Source organism: Neomonachus schauinslandi, chromosome 6, assembly GCF_002201575.2.
Source record: "Neomonachus schauinslandi chromosome 6, ASM220157v2, whole genome shotgun sequence".
Taxonomy (NCBI): Eukaryota; Metazoa; Chordata; class Mammalia; order Carnivora; family Phocidae; genus Neomonachus; species Neomonachus schauinslandi.
Genome location: NC_058408.1, coordinates 117,296,144 through 117,319,930, shown reverse-complemented (window position 1 = coordinate 117,319,930; position 23,787 = coordinate 117,296,144). Strand labels below are relative to the sequence as shown.

Below are 23,787 nucleotides of genomic sequence, written 5' to 3'. Positions count from 1 at the left end.
ACTTGTATCTCAAAGGATAACTGTATTAATTATAATATTAATAGTAGTGAAATTATTATATTTCCTTCTCCTTTGACTTTCTCTAGATTTTCTATGTAACTTAGACATTTACAAAGCATTCTCAAGTATTTAATCTCATTTTGATACTCTGAACAACAGGCTTGAGCTCCTAGATGTCAGCTCCTAACTGGACTTCCAAACCTAGATGTCAGTCCTCTGTATCAGGTGTCTTTAGGCTGTACTGTGCCATCTCATTTGAAGCAGAACATCTTAATTCTATCAGGGTTGCTCTGGCTGTCAGGCATTTACCTATAGTGTCAATTTTCATCCTGCAGGTGGATTTGACATGGAAGTAAAAGGTTGGGGTGGAGAAGATGTTCATCTTTATCGAAAATACTTACATGGTGACCTGATTGTGATTCGGACTCCGGTTCCTGGTCTTTTCCACCTTTGGCATGAGAAACGCTGTGCTGATGAGTTGACTCCTGAGCAGTACCGTATGTGCATCCAATCCAAAGCCATGAACGAGGCCTCTCACTCGCACCTGGGAATGCTGGTCTTCAGGGAGGAGATAGAGATGCATCTTCACAAACAGGCATACAGGACAAATAGCGAAGCTGTTGGTTAACGTAATCATTGGCACATTAGTCTGAACCACAAACCAGCACTATTTATTTAGCCTTAATTCCAATTCCAGATGCAGTGCCTCTTTCAGAGAAGACATGCTTATCTTTTGTGTTCTTTCTGACATTGTTTTACTTTAGCAGTTTAACTTGATAAGAGAAGAAAAATCAAGTGTTTCAATGCAAAGCCTGTTTTGTGGGAATACCGTACTACAGAATCGCTGACAAATCGAAATCTGGTGTTTGCCCCAAAAGTAGTTTTTAGTTTCTACCCTGCACCCATGTTCTAATGTGCCCTGGTTACATCTGGGTTGAGGATGGAATGCGTTGTGCTCATGGTAGGTCAGGAGCATCCAGTTCCTGCAGAGAGGAAAGGGTTATGGATGCAGTGTGTAGACATGGGTTCTTCACCTGCTGACCACTGAGTCAGCCTGCTTTTAAATTAAGATCTTTAGTCAGTTGCTTGAAGAATTCTTTTTCACTGAAGCAGAGGATGACTAAATAACACATCTGAAGTTCACAATCAGAAGAAATCAGAAATAAAAACCCCTTTAAACTGAATGTTGCTTAGCTCCCTGAATGTGTTTTTAAATAAATGGATGGTAGTAGAAAATACTTAGCTCAGAATCTATGACTTGATTAAAACTATAATGTTTTGTTACCATTATCAGGATTAGTAGTCAAAGTTTCTGTAGATTGTTTTAAACAAATAAACATGGAAATGTCTTTAATAGAAAATTTAATTATGTTGGAGTACAGGGCACTAGTGATATCTGGGAACATCAGTTTACATGAGCCAGGGTGCTGTCGGGGCCTCCTTGTAGTTACAGATTCAGAAAAGATCAACATCGCATGGTGTTTCGTGTTTTTTGCTTTGCATTGTCTTATTTAGCATGGATCCATATGTATTTATTATCCTTTTTTTCTAATATGTTAATATATGCTACATCTGTGTTTGTAATATTGTGATACTTTGAGTTGACAGAGTTTCACTAAAGGGAGAAAAAACAATTTAATAAGGTATACCATAAAATTACACTGATTTGAGAAAAGAGGTGGATGAGAAGATGGTCTGAATGGAAATCTGAATTGCAAAATATTTTAAAGAAATATATTGTTTGCAGATAGAATAAAATTTTAATTGAGGTATAAATTATGTTAATGAGACAAGATGAATAAGAAGTTATATTCAGATAGGACTGTACTATGTTATTTATCACACATGGATCTTTTACCATAGGTCCATTGCTAGATCCAGAAATTGGGAGATATGGTGAAAGGCATGCACAGATTTTGAACCTTTGGCTTTTAAAAAGGACCTATATTGTATCCTTTCTATTTGTATATAAACACCTGAAAATTCACAGAAGAAAAATCATTACTCTTTTTACTCAGTAGATCATATCATCTGAAATACAAATCCCAAATTTCTTGGTGCTACATGAATTCATTTTACAGTAACTCTTAATGAATTATTCTTACAAGTTTTAAGTTGGGTAGCATTTAGGCTTTTTAAAGATGTGTAAAATGTTCTCTGCAGAATTATTCAGGCCAATATCTCCTTTTATATACAATTATTTATTATGAAGACCAGTGAGTTTAGGTATTTAAAGTGAGAGAACCTAATTATTTGCAAAGGTAAGTTGCAGCTTGTTTTTTGACAGAATCAAATGACTTTACCTTAATGAGCTTTTAATTTAAAGATGGAAGCTAAGCAATGGAAACAGTGTATACTGTGTTTTTGACATTAAACGGTACCAATAAAGTATTTTATTACCAAAAGTTAAATGAAAATGTGATAAATTAATTTCTGTTGCAAAATGCCATAAATACAAAAAAGTATATAACATGTAATTGTGTACTTTAAAGAATAATAAAGCAGGGCGCCTGGGTGGCTCAGTCGTTAAGCGTCTGCCTTCGGCTCAGGTCATGATCCCAGGGTCGTGGGATCGAGTCCCCCATCGGGCTCCCTGCTCGGTGGGAAGCCTGCTTCTCCCTCTCCCACTCTCCCTACTTATGTTCCCTCTCTCACTGTCTCTCTCTCTCTTAAAAAATAAGTAAAATCTTAAAAAAAAAAAAAAAAAAGAATAAGAAAGCAAACAGCTATGCAGATTAAGTGCACCAGCTACCAAGACTAAGATAACATTATCAGTGAAAGGCCTTTGCATGCCCCTTCCTGATCACACACCCTCACTCTCCATAATAGTAACCATTCTGATTTCTGTGATAGTTTTTCATTTGTTTTTCTTAGTTTTCCCAACTGTGTGTGTACCTCTACCCAAAAGACTGTTCTGCCTGTTTCTGAATTTATATGCACATTATTTCATTATATATTTTCTAACTTTCATTCAGGATTATATTTTTGATGTTCATTCATGTTAGTCTCAAAATTCGTTTTTATTACTGACTAGTATTCCACTGTATGAATATACTGAATATTCAGTAATTCTTTTTTTATAGATATTTGGGTTGTTCATAGTTTTTTGTTGTTTACTTTTGCTATCAGAAGCAGTATTGTCATGAATACTGCTTTACATGTCTCTTGTAAGTGTACAAGAATTTCTCTAAGAGTAATGATGCTGGGTCATCGATTGTGTGTACGTTCAGCTTCCTTTCCAAAGTGGACCATCTCTAGCACTGTGAGACAGTTCATTTTGCATCCTTGGCAACACTTAATTTTGTCAGGTTTATTAATTCTTGCTAATCTAATAGACCTTAGGCATGAATTGTAGTTACAGTTTGCATTTCAGTCCTCTTGCCCATTATTATCAGTTCTTAGGAATTCTTCACGTATTCTGGATACCAATTTTTGTTGGTTAAGTATCTTTTCCCAGGATGTGGCTCGTCTTTTCCCATTCTTGATGGTACTTTTTCATTAACAAACATTAACTCTAATGTGACTGATTTTTTTTCTTTTATGTATTACTTTTTATTATTGATTTATGATATATTAAGGAAAGATAAAGCTATTGTTCTATATTGTCTTCTGAATACCTCATATATAGCTTTGCTTTTCCTAGTTAGGTCTTTAACCCAACTGGAAGTACTTTTTGTGTATGACATGAGGTAAGGATTGCATTATACTTTTTTCCATCATCACCTTACAACATGGTCCATATTTTACCTGCAGAACCACTCTCACCCATCAGATGTCCAAATGCACAGGTCTGGTTCTGGGCTCTCATCTGTTCAATCAGGCTTTCTGTCCATCACCATACCATTACATCATGGTCTAAATTACTATAACTTTGTACAAGTCAGTATCTCTGAGAGCTAGTCCACTTGCCTTATTCTTAAAGATTGTTATGGTTCTTTGTAGCCCTGGTACTTTGACACAAATTTTTGAATAAGCTAGTTAAGTTTCACAAAACTTTGCTGAATTTGGAATCTCATTGAATCTATAAGATAACTTTGGGGAAAATTTACATCTATGATAGAGTCTTCTAATCCTCGAACATGACATGTCTATTTAGGTCTTTATTGTCTTTCAATTAAATTTTATACTTTTTCACACAGTGGTTTTACATGTCTTATTTTATAGATTTTTCCCAGATACTTTGCATTTTATATGCCATTGTAACTATCTTTTATTTTTTTATATTGTCTGTTGCTAGTATTTAGAAGTCCAGTTGCTTTTGTGTTCAGCAACCTTGCCAAAATGCTTAATTCTAGTAATGTATTTCTAGTTTCTTTTGTATTTTTTCTGTTATGCAATCATATTAGTGAAAATTTTGTTTCTTTTCATTTTTATATCTTTATTTTTCTTGTCTTACTGTGCTTATTGGGATTTATTGTGCAGTGTTGACTGGAAGTGATGATAGTGGACTTCCTGCCCATGTTTCTGATTTCAAGGGGAACATTCTCAGTGTTTCATCAGTAAGTATGATATTTGCTGGAGGTGTTTTTATAAATACCCTTTATCAGGTTAACAGAGTTATTTGATATTACTACTTGGTGAGTTTTTATCATGCTTGAGAGCATTTATCAAATACTTTCCCTGTATCTGTTGAGATGATCATATGATTTTTCTCCATCTTTGATATGTTAAATTGAGTTAGTTTTCTGAAGTACCCTTGCATTCATAGGGTAAACTCCAATCTTTCATGATATATTATCCTTATTATACATTGCTGGATTCGGGGTGTTTGTGCATATGCGCACACACATACTTCATTTGCATATCTGTATATATATTCGTGTGGATGGGTGTGTACATGTATATATATTTCAGGTGTTTTTCATCTGTGTTCATGAGTAAGAATGCCCCTTCTCATGCTTGTTGGGCTTTTTTTATTAAGGTTATGCTAGCCTGTAAAGTAAGTTACAGGTGTTCTTTCTTACTCTTTTCTGAAGAAGTTTTTTAAGACTGGAATTACTTCTTCCTTAAGTATTTGGCAGAACTACCTGAAAGCCACCTGACCGTGAAGTTTTCTATATGGGAAGATTTCTGATCACTGGTTCAATTTATTTAATGATTGTAGAACTATTCAGATTTTCTATTTCTTTTAAAGTCAGTTTTGGGGTGCCTGGCTTTCACAGTTGGTAAGCGTCTGACTCTTGGTTTCGGTTCAGGTCATGATCTCAGGGTCATGAGATCGAGCCCAGCACTGGGCAGTATCCATCACCCAGCCACCCCATCCCTCCCACCCCCCTCCACTCCAGCAACCCTCAATTTGTTTCCTGAGATTAAGAGTCTCTTATGGTTTGTCTCCCTCTCTGGTTCATCATTTTAAATCTTTTTTTGAAAAGTCAGTTTTGATTGAGTTATTTTAGGTAAGGTGCAATCTTTTAGGAATTTATAGTAATAAATTTGAAAATTTAGATGAAATACACAAAGTTGTTTAACAATATCCTCTTATTATCTTTGTAATATGTACAGGATCTATAGTGATAGCCTTTCTTTCATTCCTGGTATTGCTTATTTGTGCCTTTTGTTTTTCCTTGATTAACCTTGTCAGAGGCTGGCCAGTTTTTTCAGTCCTTTCAAATAACTGATTCCTACCAGCCACATACGAGGGATCCAGTTGTGTCAATTGTCCCAACACAGTATTTTCAGTGTTTTCAATTTAGACTTTTTAATCCTGTTGAGTGTGTACAGTTATTTCCTTTTGGTTTTATTAGTTTATCACTAGGGAAATGATATTATCTTTTCATATGCTTATTGGCCATTTGAGTATCTTCTTTTGTGAAATGCCTAGTAAAATTTTCTTGCCTTTTTTTAATTACCTTTTTTTCAAGATTTTATTTATTTATTTGACAGAGTGAGCACAAGCAGGCAGAGCGGCAGGGAGAGGGAGAAACAGGCTCCCTGCTGAGCAGAGAGCCCGATGCGGGGCTTGATCCCAGGACCCTGGGATCATGACCTGAGCCGAAGGCAGACACTTAACTGACTGAGCCCACCCAGGTACCCCTTAATTGCCTTTTTTTAAATTGACTGGTAGGAGTTACTTCAGTATTCTGGATGTGAGTCTTTTGTCAGATTTATGTATTGCAAATATCTTCTCCTAGGCAGGGGACTATTCATTCTCTTAATGTGTTAATAAACAAAAGCTCTTAATTTTAATAATGTCCATTTTATCATTTTCTTATATGGCTAGTGATTTTGGTATCCCAATTTAAGAAACCTTTGTCTAAAGTAACTTTGACAAAGAAAACTTTGTCCAAAGTAAAGAAGAAATTTTCATATTTTCTTTTAGACACTTTATTGTCTATAACTTCCCTTTCTCATCTTTGTTGAGCCTTTCATACTTAGATCTACGATGCATCTGGAAATAATTTTTGTATATAGTATATGATTCAACCTTTAGAATTTCTTTTAATGAAGGTCTGCTGATAGCAAACTCCATTTGGTTTTTAAGTATCTTTATCTCATTTAAAAAATATTTTTTGAAGGGTATAGAATTCTAGGTTGGGAATTTTTTTTTTTTTAAGCACTTTGAGGTTATTCTACTGTCTTCTGGCTTCAATTTTTTCCCTTGTAAAGTAAGTTATCAGCTTAACAGTTGATACTCCCTTGAAAGTAATCAACCTTTTTCCCTGATTGCCTTCAGGATCTCCTCTTTATTTCTGTTCTGTGTCACTATGATATGTCTGTGTGCTGGGTTTTTTTGTTTGTTTTTTCTGATCCTGCTTGAGATTCTTTGGGTTCCTTGAATTATTATCTTTTATCAATTCTGAAAGATTTTCAGCTATTATATTTTGATTGTCTCTATCATTCTCTCTTTCTTTCAAAAGCTCTGATAACATGTCAGACCTGTTGTTGTGTCCACCATGCCCTTTATGTTTCTTAACCCATTTCATATTTTCCAGTCTTTTCTCTGTGTGTTACATTCTGGTAATTTCTTCAGAATTACAACCAAACGAATTTGAGGAAGAACCTCTATTTGGTTCTTCAAGAAATGAAAATGAATTTTAAAAATCCAACAGGTGGATTAAACACATAGCTAAGGAGAGACTTTTTAAACTAGAATCTCAGAATGTTTGCTTCTACTGGCTAACTTAGGGATGGTACCCATAGTTCAGAGCCATGTTAAACTAGATTTTCAGCTTAACGTTTTTTTTGACCAGTGTGATGTTTGCTGCAAAACTTAATGAAATTCACTGATTTGTGGTTACAAATTATCAGTGATAAGTTTTCCCAACCTCTATTCAGTGCCAAGGTAAAAAACAGGCAGTTTTCTTTAACCCTTTGGTGGGGTTGGGGGAGGAACATTTTATTTCAAGTTCACTGTTATGGTGAGGGGTGGTTCTTTGGGATGTCAGCTTTATGGGCTGGGGTCTCCTATTTGACCCCTCTTCTTGAACAGGCCCAGCACTTTCTTCTCTATCCCTATGTGGACTTGAAAATGGAAGCTCATAATCCTAGCCCTCAGGGCAAAAGCTGGCTTCAGAGTTTTCTTTACCTCTCTGGGTTTTTGCTTGGATATTTACATTTTGCATAACTTTAGCAGCTGATTTCAGCAGGCAAGCATTTACTTAGTCTGATGCTGCCAGAAACAGGTGCATAACTTTCTTATATTCTTTTTTTTTTTCCTAAGATTTTATTTTTAAGTAATCTCTATACCCACGGTGGGGCTCAAACTCAAAATTCAAAGACCAAGAGTCACATGCTTCACCAACTGAGCCAGCCAGGTGCCTAATTTTCTTATATTCTTGACAATACTATTTCCTCAACGTTGTTGCTGAAGATCCATACCTAAGAGTTTAAGGTATGTTACAATAGATATTTGGTAGAGGGGGATGGCAGCCCTTCACCTTCCTTGTAGTATCATGACTTCCTTTTTGGGAATAAAAATAGAAATTGTGTTGGTATGATCTAAAGTTACTAGCCTATATGTGGGTAGTAGGTTTTTCATTTAGAAAGTAGTTTTGAATCCCAAATTTGTAGGAATTTTTTCCCATATATGTTTATATACTGATTAAATTTAACACAAGTGACTCTTTAGTAATGTTAGAATATATTTCTATTGACCAGGACTTCAGTTGTTCCTTTGAGAAGATCAGTTATAATTCTTTGTTTCACTTTTTCCAGGAGATTCTGCTTTCTGCAGGAGAAGTGGGGTGCGGTTTCATCAGGGGTGCCACTGCTAGTACCCAGCTAACCCTGACTGCCTCTGATGAACCAGGTACTGCACTTTCTGCCATGTGTCATTACAACAACCCCATGAGACAGAGAATATTGTAATTTCCTTTTAACCCTGAGAAAATGGAGGCTTTAAAGAGTAAGCAACTTTTTCCAGGATACCCAGCTAGGAACAGGAAACTAGGACTCAAATCCAAATAGTTTAACTTCTGATTCCTTGCTCGTATGCTTCTCCTGTCTTGCCTCCCTGGGGAACATGACATACACTTTATGTACAGGTGTAGTGGGTATATATATGTCACAAATAATCTTAGTTTTGTCACAGAAGTCTCTATGGCCTTAGGAGAGATCCTTAGCTTATTTCCTGTCACAGCTGATACTGTAACATAGATTTTTGTTCCTGAAATGTCTGTGTGAAGTGACAGGTAGCATTCAGTCATCACATGGTGGTGGTAGGAGCTGCACACCATGCTAGTCGCTGGCCACACAGCTGCACAAGGGGCTCCTACACAGAAAGCCAAGAGTAGTGGGGGAGACAGATGCCAGTGATGTGTTGTGAGAGAACAGGTAGGGCCCAGAGGAGCATGGAGCACCGCTCACCAGGGAAGCTGTAAGGAGATTCTGGAAGAATGTATGTGTGGACGGGACCATGCTATATTAGAGGAGGTGCATGGTGGCGTGGAGGTTCAGTGTGCCTGTGAAGCAGACTGCACCTGGGAGAAGTGGGCTGTACCTGGGGCAGCGGTCTGTGAGGGTCAGCAGGAGAGCTTCCCAAACGTGCTGGACTCCCCACCCCCATGTTTCCCCTTCAGCGAGCCTGCAGTGGGGCCCTGAGAACAGTCTGAGCAAGTTTCCAATGCTGCTGACACCGCTGTCAAAGAGCCACAACTTAAGAAGCACTGCCTTGGAGGGACCACCCCGTGGGTGAAGGAGAGCACCACAGCTAGCCAGGTGAGCTCAGCACCCATTCCCAGCCCCAGCTCCATGGCCAAGGCCCACACCAAATGATGGGCTGCCCCTTCTTCAGCTGAGCTAGGTAGAAACTTCCAAAAGTAACTTTACCAGGAAATTAAGAATTCCATTGAATTATAAAGACCTAAAAAATGTTGTCATTTACCCAAAACTTACTTAGGCATCCTCACAGATGTCTCATTTGCTCCACAAACACCTAAGCACCTATTGTGTGCCACCCACTCCACAAGCCACTGGAAGGGCAGCAGGTGACAAAGCTCCACCGGCCTAGCCTTCTGTCCAATACAGTGGCCACTAGCTATTTAAACCTAAATAAAATTAAAAATTCCATTCCCAAGTTGCATTGGCCACATTTGAGTGCTCAGTACCTATATGTAAATAGCAGGGCAGATACAGAGCACTCCAGCACAGAAAGTTTTCTGTTGGGCAGTGCTGGTCCAATGGGCATTTAAAAATGCACTGAGTTAGCTCTAAGGGAGCAGGGGGAGGGTCGTTGAGCTGTAGAGTAGATCTCATGCAGCCTGAGCATTGTTGACGGAGTGGTAGTAGAACAGGCTGGAGAGGAACAGGTAGGAGTTTGCCTTCCATTCTAGTGTCTCAGTTCTTTTCCTTCAATTCCACACTCACGTGTGCCTTTCAACAAATCCCTTTCTTTAGTGTTCTTGAATGTGACTCATCACAATGAAAGAGCACCATCTAGAACTGTATTCTGCAAACTGTTCTGCAGAAAGATGTCAGGAGGTGTCCCCAACTTCCCCTGCCCCAGGAGAGACCCACAATGCCCATGGACACTGACGGTTCTGACCAGTCCTGCAGTAAAGGAGCCTTTACAATCTTATTTAAGTTAGGTTTCCCCAACTTACAGGGCCATGTGATACAATCAGCTTGTGATACACTTTTGGATCTTAGTTTGAGGAAAGCAGACTAGAACATGCCTCTTGTACACTTTGTCTTGTTTTGCATTATTTATTTGAAAAGCCCTTTGTCAGAATGTGTTGTGTAGATGAGAGTTCCTTGCTCATTTGAAAGGCCATGGAGGACCTAGACATCCCCACACGTCCTGCCAGCAGCCAAGCCATCAGGCCTCGCCAGCTACGCAGAGAGAGCAGGCAGGCAAGGGGAGCAACATGTTCTTTTATTGATGCAAGTAGGTCCAGTAACACCAACAACTGACATCCTGCATTATGGTACAGCTTTGTACTCAGAGCTCATCTCAAAATACCAAAACATCATAGGGTGTGTATCAAATTGGGAAAATAAAGTAGCAAACGTAGACACTGTATCCCATAGGTACTAGAACTGATGACCCAGTGGAACGCACACTGACATGAAAGCTCCTTAACGCAAGACGGAAAGTGTTCTAACATTGTATTCCAAATATATATTCTCAAGTTTTTAGCCTTTGTCTCAAATACATAAAGCAATATGTCCTATCAAGATACAATATGTACTATCTAGAATGTCTGAAAAGTGCAAAAACACTGTGACAATACAGTGTAAATATTCTTGCTCCACCCAGGGCTGAGGGCGCCCCTTCCTGAGGCCTCACCTCCACATCTCCAGGCTCTCCCAGGAGCTTTGGGAATTAGCAACTAACTGCAGGCTCCTGTGGGAGGAAGCCAGGTGTGCAGAGAGCAACAAGGGTGCGTAGCTCCAAATCTGCTTGTGCAGAATGAAAGCCCCACTGTGAGGGAGAGAGAATCAGAGCGATGGCCCGCCTCTGGCTTTTGAGGAACCAGGACTTGCCATCCCACAGCCAGAAAGAAAATGGGAGTGTACTCAAGTTTGGATGTGAAAAATACTTCCAAATGCTGGGCAGTTTTATGTGAGTGGGCTCCAGCAGTCGGTCTAATTTTCTGTTTCAGATTCCCTTAGGGGAGCCCCCCAACCTAGAGGAACGGAGGCGGCAGTCCACTAGAATACCAATTTGTGAGTTGCTTCTTTTCACTTTGTAGTGGAGTTTGAAGAACTGCTTTAAATGTCCCCATCCTCATATGCTCTTCATTACAGCTCAGTGTACCTGTTACAGCCTGGAAAACAGACAATTCCATCACCTTCCCCCTATATTATTTTAGATTTTCTCTTTTCCTAAAATGTAGTTGAACAATTTGCCAGACGTATTCCAACAGAAAATATGCTGCCAGGTATCCCCCTGCCCCTCCCCAATCCCCTAAATCCCTGATAAAGGAAAATGAAAATGTAAACGTTGGAAAGCCTGTACTCAAGGTTTGCTTCTAGAAGTATGCAAATGAGGCCCCCTGGCCAGCCAAGCCCTTCTTGCTGGAACCCCTCTGGCCTAGGCTTTGAGGGCAGGTGCCTTGTGGCCCAGGGCAGAGCTTTCCTGGCATTTCCCCGGCGGCACTGGCTGCCTGAGGGCTAAAAGAACGGAGTGGGAGACCGGCCCTCCAGTACTCTCTAAGGCACTAACCCCGACATCAGAGACACTGGCTAGAAGGGCGTCCAAGCAGGCAGGGCTCACATTGGTTTTGGTTGGGTTTTTTTTTTTAATATTTTTTCATAAGATGTTAATAATCAAAAGTAGAAAATAAAAATCTACATTTCATTAGAATAAGATGTTATCATGGATGCCATCTCCCATGATACTCTTTCCCCACCCCTCCCCGAAGCAGGGCCCTGCCCTGTTATTTAAAATAAACGACAAAAAAAAAAAAACTTTGTAAGTGCCAAAGGTTGATGCATGAAATAATTTTTTTTTTCCATAAAAGTTAGTTATATACAAAATGGACCCCAACCAGTGAGGCCTCCTCATCTCAACCCTTATCAATCAAGATTAAAACTCAGTGCATGTGTGTGCTTCATCCAGCGTCGCGGCAGGCTGCATCCGTGCCTTCAGGCTCTGTTAAGGAGAGTGGTCCTAGAGGTAGGCAGGGCACAAGGAAATGGTGAGGTGGTTGGGTTGGCAGGCCCTTCCCCTGAGCAGGCAGAGGGCAGGCCACGCTATTTGGGGGGGACCGGGATTCTAAGAACCAGCCATCAGGGGAAGGGTCAGGGACACTCAGACCCAAGTCCTCAGCCTCCCACTGACTGGCAGCCTGTGTAGAGTTACCCCTGGCTGCCTTTCAGAAGGGCAGATCCATCATGCTCCCCAGTCCTCTCCCTTCCTGTAGGCCCAGGCATGGGACTGGTCTCAGAGGCCTGTCCCTGGGGTTTTCTTACCTGAGAGTCTTCCAGCTATCTTTTTCCATGTGATTTTCAGGACCTTCACTTTCAAAGGAGGCGATGAAGAGAGCTGAGAGATGAAAAGCTCCTCAGAACCCATGTCCACGTACAGTCAAGTCTGCCTACCACACGTTATCCCTTCCTTTCTAGGGGAGCAGCTGGGCCCGGGCAAAGACAGTGACCTCTGGTCTGAGCTTTTCCACAGGTCTCTGTTGCCTGGGGTTCCAGGCCCCATGAGGTCTAGAGCTCCCAGCTTCTTGCTTAGGGACTGAGAAATTTCCTGGTTCTACAGCACGAACCCAGCCCTGTTCTGGCTCCCTCCCAGAGCCCCATCTCTCGTCTTCATCCTGTTCTCTACCCACAGCCCACCCTCATGTACTCACCCATGTGGGCTGAGCTTCCCTTGTGTAGCATGGGGACAGTGATCAGGCCTGCCTCCCAGGGCATTGCCATGAGGGCAGAGGCCCTGGATGTGGGGGAGTCAGGGTGACATGTACAGTTTAGGGAGGGGGGTGTGCTGCCATGGAGAGCTGGGCCTTACCTTCCTCGCTGTAGATGGGTGCCGTGAGCAGGTAATTCTGAATCTTCTTGTCCTTCTCAAAGGGACACTCTACCTGAGTCCATGTCATGAACTCATGGATCTGTCTGGAGATCTCCCAAAATTTCTGAAGATAACAGAAGACCAACTGGCTGTTCATTTGTCACCTTAAGCTTGAAATCCTTGGTTAGGACAAGGGATATAGGTTCTGATTTCATTCTGCATCCCAGCAAGATGGGACAGTGACCCTACTCAACTGACTTTGTGGCCACGGCAGCACCTGATGCAACATCAGAGCCAGTAAGTGTCCTGTCCTGCCTAGGCCATCAGGCTGCAGCGGGGTCTGTGCCTCCCCTATGCAAAACCCAAGAAGGCCCCATCTGGGACTCCAGGCTGAGGCAGGTATGCCAGCCACACCCAGCAGAGCACCACCAACCAGAACATGCCATGATCTCTGTTCGGGGCCTGTGTAAGGGTCCCTAACGCCTTCTACCCCTTACCTGTGTGAGGTCAACCCTGGACAACCCCACTTCCCCTACACCTCCCCAGTCACTTTTGTCCTACTTTCCACCCTTCGCTTCCATCTGGAAATCTGCTGCCTCCTCCTCCCTGCTCAGGTCCCTTCTTGCCTAATGCTTTCCTCACTCCCAAACCTCCAGGAGTAGCCCCTTCTCTGTCTCCCTATTAGGGTCAGTTTTGGGACCAGGATCCTGTGTAAATATAAATTTCCTGTGGCTCCAAGCCCTATAACCAGATCATCCACCCAGAAGGATTGGGGAACCCACCCTGGAGCTTTCAGTCCTAAAGGCTTTCTGCGACAGGGCCACTGCCTTGTAGCGCTGGTGGCCCAGGTTCTGCCTGCCCTAGGATGAGGCTGAGGGTCTGTTCTGCCTTGGGTTGGGACAGTCTGGCCCCCTTCCCCTCAGACCACAAGGGGGCTGAGCTCACCTTGAAGTTAACATGCCCATTGGGCAGGTGGTTGGTATGGATTTTGTGCAAGAAGTAAATGTCCTTAACGAAAAGGTTGAATACAGGGATAACAATCTTCTCTCGGCTGCTGTTGGCCATCTGGGACCTTTGTGTGGCCCCCTGCAGGGCGGTGCGGTAGTTGCAGAAGTTGCTGGATGGGTCCATGTGATGCTGTGGGCAGACAGGAGGACGCGGTGGGCAGTGTTCTCCCTGCACCTGTGACTTGCTCAGAATGCCCCTTTGCAGAGTGGAAACAGTGATGGGGAAGGCCCTTCCCCACTGGGCAGCCCTGGACTGTCCTCAGAAGAGGCCTCCTTTCTAGGAGTGAGCACCTGGCTCAGTACAGGGTTTGGGTCCAAGCATCATCAGGAGAGTTAAAGAGAAGTCTCACAACTCACACACACACCTCTCCCCTGCCCTGCTGAGCCTGGGTCTCACCTTTTTTCCTTTCAAAACCTTCCTTGCCCCTCTACGTGGACCAACACCTCCCAAACCTGATGGGCTCCATGAGACGTTTGCAGAAAGTGGATTCTGGGATCAAATACATCGGGGAAGGCTGCAAGTGAACCTGCCTGTCCACTCCTGGGCCACCCAGATGATCCAGGACCACAGGAATTCAAGCCAGGAAAAGGCCAGCTGGCTTAGTCAGCATCACCCAGCACAGGGCTCACAGGCCCACTTTTGTCAAACTGTTTCTTAAGCACTCTCCAGAACTTGCTTTAGGCAATGCCAGTTATGACTAAAGTTCCAAAGGCCGAGGAGGGCTTCAGGTACCCACCTCCTAGAGCAGCCAGGCCAGCTCAACATGCCCTACACCAGATGGCATTGTGTGCAGTGGGTTCTGAGCAAGGGGGCAGAGCATGATGGGAGGCCCACCCCTCCTCAGGCCAATGTAGGACGAGGCTGAGGTGCCTACCTCCAAGACATCAAACTTGGCCGTCTTGACTTTGGACCACGTTTTCTTCAGCCTCGCCACGGGACTGAGGTTCATGCCAGCTGCAGGGAACAGCAGGTAGGGTCAGGGCGGGGGTAGGCAAGCCATGCAGAAGCTGGACAGGAAGCCCCTGGGGCCTGGACACTCACAGATGATGGCCATCATGGAGTTGAAATTCCCGATGTTGAAGCACTCCCGGGCCACATCAATAAAGAACTCTAGCATGCGGGTCCGGTGCTTCTTCTTCACCACCTTGAGAGCAGCCAGACAGCCTCAGGGTGAGCCCACCACAGGAGCATCCCCTCCACCACCTGTCCCTGAAGGGCAGCCTGGACAGGAGCTACTCTGGGCCCTGAGCCATCCGACCCAGGGCTGGGGAGATGCTCGAGGGCTGCAGAGGCAGGAATGCAGCTGTGGCATTTTCGATGCTGGGCAGAGGGGCAGGAGAGCAGTCTGAGAGTACTAAGGGAGCCCCAGATGGACTCCCGGACCGTGCTGGTGCACTCCACGGATGGGGGTCTCACAATCACTGTGGATTGGCCGGGGGCTGGGGGGAGGGTTAGGGGTAACAGGGATGTTGGTGGCCCTGGCAATGAAGGCTTCTGTCTCCACTTCCAAAGTTTCATCATCCAAGGGGTACAGAAGTCAGAGCCTCAGGCAGCCCTGTGGGTTCAGAGAAGTGACAGTGCCACCCCACCCATATGGGCCACGCAGCGCTTACCCGGCACACCTCGGTGGCCACTAACATGCTAAGGCAGTTGAACCAGTTGTCATAGGCCTCCAGGCTATAGGTCTTGGTCAGGTCCCCTCGGCACTGGTGGAACACGACAGGTCACAGGGAGTCTGAGGACCCTGCCAGCAGGTGCAACCCCAGTCCTACCCCCAGAAATGAGCGGGAGCCATGGCCAAAAGAGACTGAAGACGATGGTGGGGTGTGGGCAGCTGGACAGGTCCAGGTCTCCCAGGACGCCCCCTCCCCAGGCTCCTGGGAACACTGGCCCCCTTCCAGTATGTATCACCCTGCATTGCTGTCTGCTGACCCTCTGAAGCAGGTACCAGGACAGACCCATATCCATTTGGTTGTGAGGCCCCCACCCGCCATGGGGTATATATAGGTACCAGGCCCACCCTAAGGCCACCCCAGAGCACACAGCAGACCCTCACCCTGTGCTTGTCCCGAGAGTCCATGTGGCTGACAATCTGCATCAGGTCCTCAGGGTGAATGCTGCTGACCCTCTCCTAGGATGGGCAAGGAGATAGCACAGGAGGGTGACAAGCCTGCCATTTTTGGGTAGGCCCCACACTCAACGTCTAGGCCACATTCAGAGTAGTAGTCAAGACCTTCTTGCAGGCGAGTACCACAGCCCCGCCTTGATCAGAGCACCCACCCAATGGGCAGGCCCTGCCTGCCCCCCCCCAAGTGTAACCCCCCACCAGGGGTCTGAAAGACCCTCCCCTGGGAAGGGAGGAAACGGCGCTTCATGGGACTGAGGCGGAAGCCTTGAGGCAGTGGCTGCTAGGTGCAGGGTACCTTCCCAGCCCACAGCACAGGCAAGATGAGGTGACGGTGGGGGGAACTGGCTCTCCCCCTCCAAGCCCTTCACCTCCTGGGCCAGTCCTCCATCCGGGGGCCACTGCAGTTCCCATCACCCCAGCCCCTCCCATGTACACAGGGCTGCTGTGATCCGGGGACCCAGAAGCGGTAGTTGGAGCTGGCAAGTGAGCTTCACCTGACACCCCAGTCTGACCAGCTGGGGAGGCCCTACAGCACTGTGTTGAAAAAGATGCTGGGGGGGTGGGGTCCAGTGGCCTTGAGTGAGCATTGGTGAATACACCCCCACCCGAGGCAGGGCACACGGCAGCACTGACCAGCTCAATATGAGTCAGCTGCTGAGCCAGCACCAGGGGGTCGCAGCACATGCCCAGGATGTCCTTCTGAGTGGCTGGTGGCTTAGCCTTGAGGACAGACCCTTTGTCCATGGCTGGTGAGCGGAGCTTCTCCCGCAGCTCCTGAAGCTGGTTTCGGGCAGCTAGGGACAGCAGCAGGCTCTGTGTCATTTGGGCAATGGCCTTCTTCACTGTGCCGTTCTCCTGTGGGGGCAGGGGACAGTGAAGGTGCTGGTGTGGGCTGACAAGACCAGCACCTCTCCCAAGGAACCTATCTCCTAAGGATATGCCTAACTTTGAACCCACATCCCTACTCAAACCTGCCATGAGCATTTGGGCCTTTGAAGACAGAATGAAATACAGTGTGAGCTGCTCTGAGTACAGCTGAGGGTGGCTTAGCTGGCTACCCTGTGGGGATGGGAGCTGAGGGCCAGGCCAAAGCCAGGGGTAGGCTTCTGGGTCTGAAAACCATAGCTTTCCCCAGGGGTGTCCAGCTGAGCAGCTACTATTGGCCTTCCCACAGCTGGGGGGGGGGTGGGGGGAGGTTCGTCCACAGTAGGGAAGAGAGTATCTGGAAGGGCTTCCTCCAGGACCAGGAACCTTCACTCCCTGGGTGGGAGCAGCCCTGGCCCTGCCCAGAGCTCTCCCTGGGCTTTCTGAGCCCTCCAGCCAGACAAGCTGCTGAGCACACAGCACTTCCCAGGTTTCCTGTCTCCACAAAAGGCCAGGAGTGTGCTGGGGGCCAGAAATGCAGACAGGTTCTTACAACCTCTTCCTAGGTTCCCACTCCACTCACCCCAAACCCAGGAAAGGATGGGGCCTGGGCTCATTCCAGCCCACCACTCAGGCCACAGGGTCTCCCATATGCAGAGGGTGCCGAGGGCAAGCCTGGCCCATTGCTGGACAGCTGAGCAGTCTTCTTGTGGGGAGGGACACAAATGGAGCCACCGAGCAGTCATCTTGGAAGGGTGACAGCACAGAAGATCCACCCTCCTATGAGAGTCGACCCCCTCCCCCCAACATATACCCAAGGAGCTCTGCCAGCGTCCAAGGAAGACCTCACCTCATCACACTGTGTGACCCGGTGGGTGATGACCTTCAGTTCAGCCATGGCCTTCTCATCCTGGAAGTCGTAGGGGAAGGCCTCCGTCCATTCCTTTAACAGCTGTACAATCTTGGCTGAGAAGGACTTCAGCTTGGCCTGGGGCAGCAGGGCATAGAGTAAAGTCACCCTCCAGAACGGACAACAAGATGACAAGTGGTACCAGCCTCCCCATCTCCCCCATACCCATTACCACCTGCAGGACCTACCCTCCCCCCCGCATTGGGGTGAGGGTGCTAGGTAGTGACATCCCCCACCCTGTCCACCTGTGGTTTTCTTGTACCCGCTTCGTTTCCTATTCCCCTTAGTTCACTTCTCTTTCACTTAAATAAATTCATTTTCAAAAAATTCATCCTCACTACCATGACATAGAAAACTAGTTTCCTTTGCTGTAATTAGAAGTTACCCATTTAAAAGAACAACAATGAAAACCAAGCAAAATTATTAACAATGAGAGACTCTTGCCTGCCCCCTCTCAGTTAAAAGCAGGTTGGCAAGTCCTGGGAAGGGGCGCAGACACTCAGGCATCCCTCTCCCGGCTTCATGTCATTAGAGATGGGCAGGCACCCCTGCTGTTGCCCTGGGTCCACACACATGTAAGGTCTGAGGAAGGTGTGCCGAAGCCTTGGCCGCAGTGTCCCAGCTGGTTCTCAGTGCCCAACCCCACACTGTCCCTCTGAAATGACCACATGTGCCCACACCCCTCCTGTGCCCACCACAGCTCCTCAGCACTGACCAGCTCCCTGCCTGCCTGTACTTGCCCAATCCAGACGGTTCTTGCTGCCCTGGGGGCCTCTAGCCACTCATCCCCACATCTTTTTGTCCACATCTGCCCCACCCCTGCTGAGCTGCCTCCAGCCGGCCTGATCCTGGCTACGTACCCAGCTGGTTCCCTAGCGATGGCACCTCGTGCCCTACAAGGCCTCTCCCAGCTGGCCGCCTCACTCCCTGCAGCTATTCCTCCTCGCCAGGGTCCAGTGCCTGCAGCATCCGGGAGGCCTTGATGGCACTCCCCCCAGATGACCACAGCACCCCACACTCAGCAGGAGCTAGAGCCTTGGACTCAAGAGGCCCTACAGTGCATGTCACCATGGACACAGCCTGGCGGGCTCACCCCAGGCTCTTCTCAGGCTTCTACTGTCCCCACGCTGACCTTCCACCTATAATTTCATCTCCCCGCCCACCCCACTTGGCCTTATTTTCACCTGTCTCTTCAGGAGCCTTTCCTAATCCTCTGCGGTCAATGCCTGTCTCCTTGCACCCTGGGATGGCCTCCTCTGACAAGGAGACTTAGCCCGGAGGCCTGAGCTGCAAACCCGCAGGGACAGGAAAGGGAAGGTAGAGGACAAAGTCATCAGCAAACAGGGGCAGGACATGCTCTGCCGCAGCCCAGACTCGGCCCTGCCAGATCTCGGGCCGCACACCTACCGCCCCATCTTCTGCACCAGACTGGGCTTCTAAAAGCCTCATCCGAAGCACACGCCCCCAGCTGTCCTGGCCACCCAGAGCCTGGCTCAATCAGAAGAGACAACAGGGGCAAAGAGCCCTACCGAAGTCACTGAAAACCACTCTGAGCAGGAGTCAGCCTGCGAGGGCTGCCCCCCGACTCCCACCCGCAGAGTGGTGGCTGTTCTGCCAGCTGGGGGCCTGGCGCTGGCCAGGACTGCCAGCGGGGCTGTCTGCTGCGGGCCGCTCCTGAGAAGAGGTGTGAGTGCCCACCGAGACCAGCTACTTTCAGCATCCCATGAAGACTGCTTGGCTCTGTGTGTACCCCATGCCCCACGGGAGCCATGCCCCAGGGGTGCCAGGCGGGCCAGAGACAAGCCAACCTGGCCCAGTCAGCCAGACCCGTCGTGCCGGCGTACTCTGAGCCTGCTTCTCTCCCCAGCGTGAGCCAGGGGGAACGGGGACGCAGAGACAGGTAGCCCCCATCAGCACCTTTACCTTCTCAGACCCCGTCTCCAGCTGCTGCCTCCGCTCCAGGCAGATCTGCCCAACACGGGCCAGCAGGTCATGAGGGGGGATGAAGACCCGGGAGCTCAAGAGAAATGTAAAGATGTATGTCCTCTGAAGAAAAGAGACCAGGAGAGAGGAGGAAGAGTAGGTCATAGCCGGTGTGGCCCCCTCCAGGTCTGCTCAGAGCCTGGCTAGCCACCTCCCAGGCCCAACAGCACCATCCAGCAGCCGCGCCTTCTCCTGCGCGCCTTGCTGCACCTCGAATGCCATTTTCTCTCACGGCTACCCAAGTCCTGCCCCCCCCCCGCCCCCCACAAGGCACAGATCAGATCCCACTTACCGGCACCGGCGCCCCTAACAAGCTCAGCTCCCAGCAGTCTTGCTCTGCTGGGATTCTCCCCCACCCTCGGTCCTTCCCCACGAGGGGAGAGAACACCCAAGCCTGGATGTTGGTGGGATTCTCCCAACCTGTGTGAGCCTATCGCCTAGTCCACAGTGCCCCCAGGGCCAGGCTCAAGCGTGCTTCTCCAGGTCACCCCTGGCCTTACCCGGGGAGGCCAGTCGGGGGCAGGGTAGGGCGCTCTTGGAGCCAGCACCCAGCAATAGGGGACCGCTGCAAGCAGTCACCAGCCAGCTGTGGGCCTTATCTCCCTGCTGGCACACCAGGGCCACTCTGCCCCACAGCCTTGTGCCCTTGTCACTGGGCTGTCTGGGACAGGTTCTGAGGGGTCGTCATGATCTGAACTAAAAGGGAGCAGGGCCCAGGGTTCTCTGAAGCACTTTGTCGGACACGGGTCAGCACCTGTGAGCTCTCCACACTGGCCCCTGCCTACGGACAGGTTCAACTTGGGAGTGGGGGAAGCTGTTTGGGGCTCTCCTGGATATTCTACCCCTACATGGCTGCTGCGGGCTGGGGGGCGCCTAGGAACCTTTGCCTCCACTCTGGGCCCAAAGGGGCAGGTCTGGGCAAGCTGGGCCATGTTTGCTGAGAGCACAGGCCTGTGGAACAGGACTCAGGGCCTCAGGCCCTCACTGCCCTCATGCAGCCTTCAGAGGCCACTGGAGGAAACTCTCCTGGGAACAGCAGGGGTTCCTCTTAACCGCCCCCCCCCCACCCTACCACGTACACACACATTTCCCGTGTCCGGTCCCCAGGCTGAGCGGCACGGGTGCTCAGATGGCTCAGAAGTGTTATGACAGTCACCCAGGCATCACACCTTGGAGTTCTCAGCCAAGGCAAGAAGAGCACACAGGGAGGAGCCCTGCACTTCCAAGGAGCACAGAGATTCACTGGTGCGCATGCATCCCCAGCTGCCCACAGACATGGCGCAGGGGCAGTGGGGGAAGGCTGCGGGAGCTGGTGCCCAGCTGGGCTCGCCAGCCCTACCCTTCTGCTCTACCACCCCTTTACGCTCTCCTGACAGGCCGCTGTGATGCCAGGGCATAGTGTCTGGGCGATAATCCTGGGTAACAGCTGAGGAGGTTCCGCTGGGACAGACCTGAAAGAGGAGTAGCTCCTCCCACAAGGCCACAGAGCGGTGCTGGGGTTGGAGGTGCCAGCCCCGGGCGCTGATGCCCTGCCCTAGGCTTCTTCAGGGCCTCAGCGCCGCTCTCCCCAGCTCTGCCACTGATCCCCAGCTGCCAGGTCCGCACCACCAATAGCAGCCCCGGCTCAACTCCGGGAGGGTTTTCTAGTAGGATGGAGTAGACAGAGCCCCAGGAGGGAGAGAGGACGCCTGACATGTTGAGGGGGGGCCAGGAACACCCAGAAACCGAGTTGGCTCCAGCACCATTAGATAACAAGCCTTCGCAGTTTGACTCTCCGAAGGGAGCGGGCAGGCCCAACACCACTGCTGCTACGGGATGCCCCTTATCAGAGGCAAAAGGGAAGCCACACGTGACAAGGGAATCTTTCTAAGAATGTGCCCATGGCATCTTGAAATGAAGACGGAGGATTTGAATTGCTGCCAAAGGCCAGTCCTGCCCATGCAGCCATGTGCCTTGGGGTCTGCATGCTGGCCAGGCATGGCGGGGCTGTCTCCCCCTTTTCTGGACTATGGCAGTTCATGCACAAAACAAACTTCCCAGCTCAGGGACAGGACACATGCTGGGTGGACCCTCACCAGGACCCCAAGGTGCCAGCCTTTCCCCTTAGACTCCTCATCCTCCCTGAAGACCCGGTCCAGAGCTCAGGCCCCCGTCCCACCCCCTGTGTATCTGCTTCCTTGTGCCATCAAGGCTCTCCCCCAGCTGCCCGGGGTCAGCCCGGAAGTCACTGCAGGCTCCTCTCCCCTAGGCTGGGGGCAAGGGGCAAGGCAGGAAGTAGGGCTGAGGCTCCCTGATGGTCTGCCCCTCCCCATCCCAGAAGCAACCCCCCCTGGAACCTGGGTGACCCCCACCAGTCCCACCCATCTCCAGGCCCTAGAGACTCACATCCGGGTAATAGTCCACTGTGGGGACCAGGTGCTCCATCAAGGCCTCCAGGGACCCAGAGATGAGGCGTCCCTCTTGGAAGACGAGGTCCCCTGAGCTGCCGGCCCCGCTTCCTCGCTCCCCCATGCCGGGCTGCCCCTGTCCACTACAGCTGGGCCCGAGTATGCTGGAGAAGACAATGGACGTCTGGGGCATAGTTTCCTGGGAAGAAGAAAAAGGCATCAGAGGCCCAGCCGCCAGGCCCTCCTCCTCCCGGGCCAGCCTGCATCCTGAGTGTGTGCAGGTGTACAGTGCGAGCCCCAGCAGGGCCAGGAGGGGCACCCCACCCAAGGGTGGGCATTAGAGCTCAGCTCGGGTGGGCAGGCAGGCTCCTTGGCCTGCAGCCACCAGGTGTCTGATAAATGTTTCTTCAACACCTGCTCTGTGCATACAAGGCCTCCTTCCTGGAGCCTAGACACACAAAACCCTGCCCCTGGGGTTACATTCTGGTGGAAGAAGAGAAACTATGGAGGAGAACACGAAACAATGTAGGGGTGGTCAAGGCAGCCTCAGCTAAGATACCATTGGAATAGACTGATGGTGTTAGTCATGCAGCACCCTGGAATGAGAAAGGAACATTCTAGGCATAAGGGATAGCAGGTGCCAAGGTCCTGAGGCCAGTGTGTATTGGAGGGAAGAAGGAGAGAGAACCGTCTGAGGAGTAACAAACCAGCCTATGCACACCTGGGGGCTAGGGAGCCATGTGCTCTTCCTCCACGTGAGACAGGAGGCAGGGGGACTCCGAGCACAAGAATGACCTGATTCAGGGTGACGGTCAGTATTTCTGCTGTGTGGAGACCCAGCAAGGGAGGATCTGAAAACCAGTTGGTAGGTTTTGTCATAACCCAGGAAGAGACTGCTCAGGTCAGGTGGTAGCAGAGGAGGGGAGCAGGGTCGACTCTGGATGCTGTGAAGGATGCTCTTGGGCCTGAGTTATTGACCAGCATGGGGAAGAACATGAGGGCGGTGTTTGGGGCAAGATCTGGAACTTGTTTTTGGACATGCTGAATTTGAAACGCCTATTAGTCTGACATGTCAGACAGCAGTCTGGGGGGTGCTCAGTGCCCCCAGAGCTGGGGCCGCCCACAGGGGCCTGGCCTGGCCTCACACTGCAGCAGAGCCTCATGGAAGTCCTCCTGAGGTCTAGGGGAGTCTGCAGCCCGCCTGGGCCTCAGTTTCCCATTGCCCACGCAGCTGGGAATGCCTGGGACGAGTGAGGCACATTTGCAGCCCGAGGCCTCTAGTGCCCACGTGCGTGCTCTCCCTCCCACAGCCAGAGGGGCCCGAACTACTGGTTTGACCAGTCCCGCCATCTGCCCGCTTAGAGGGCAGGCAGGTCTGGGTCAGAGTGGAGGAGCGGGGCTTCCTGTGCTCGCTCCGGTGTCTGGTGAGCACTGGCCAGCAGGCACCACCTCCCCGCACTGGCCTCCCCAGGCAGCCGTGAGGCCCTGCCTCCCCAGAGGTGGAGGCCGCCCCGCATACGCCCTCCGTGGGCTTCCCAGTGCTCACCGCTGCTGCAGCTGCTCCCGGCCCTAGCCTGCTTTCTGACCCAAGCTGGCGCAAGCTTCTGAG

The 23,787-nt window shown here is 48.9% G+C and overlaps 2 protein-coding genes and 1 long non-coding RNA gene across 3 annotated transcripts in view; 2 read left to right on the top strand and 1 right to left on the bottom strand.

The window, feature by feature from the left end:
- Positions 1-2,346, top strand: part of CSGALNACT2 (chondroitin sulfate N-acetylgalactosaminyltransferase 2) — a 45,550-nt gene extending 43,204 nt beyond the window's left edge. Inside the window, exon 8 of the mRNA XM_021700063.2 lies at positions 336-2,346. Coding sequence (XP_021555738.1) covers positions 336-628 — 293 coding nt within the window. The 3' untranslated portion in view covers positions 629-2,346. The remainder of the gene's footprint in view (positions 1-335) is intronic.
- Positions 2,347-9,136: 6,790 nt separating this feature from the next.
- On the top strand, positions 9,137-11,923 carry LOC110589545. Its single transcript, XR_002480896.1, has 3 exons — positions 9,137-9,156; positions 11,043-11,106; positions 11,908-11,923. It is a non-coding gene; the product is annotated as an uncharacterized LOC110589545 (long non-coding RNA).
- On the bottom strand, positions 11,896-22,374 carry RASGEF1A (RasGEF domain family member 1A). Its single transcript, XM_021700076.1, has 12 exons — positions 22,177-22,374; positions 19,732-19,854; positions 17,749-17,886; positions 16,668-16,889; positions 15,963-16,037; positions 15,520-15,612; positions 14,948-15,050; positions 14,781-14,860; positions 13,844-14,035; positions 12,899-13,022; positions 12,355-12,427; positions 11,896-12,052 (listed from the first exon to the last, which is right to left on the bottom strand). Exons 1-12 carry the CDS (start codon positions 22,369-22,371, stop codon positions 12,028-12,030), a joined length of 1,443 nt encoding a protein of 480 aa, XP_021555751.1. The 5' UTR covers positions 22,372-22,374; the 3' UTR covers positions 11,896-12,027.
- Between the last annotated feature and the right edge of the window lie 1,413 nt (positions 22,375-23,787).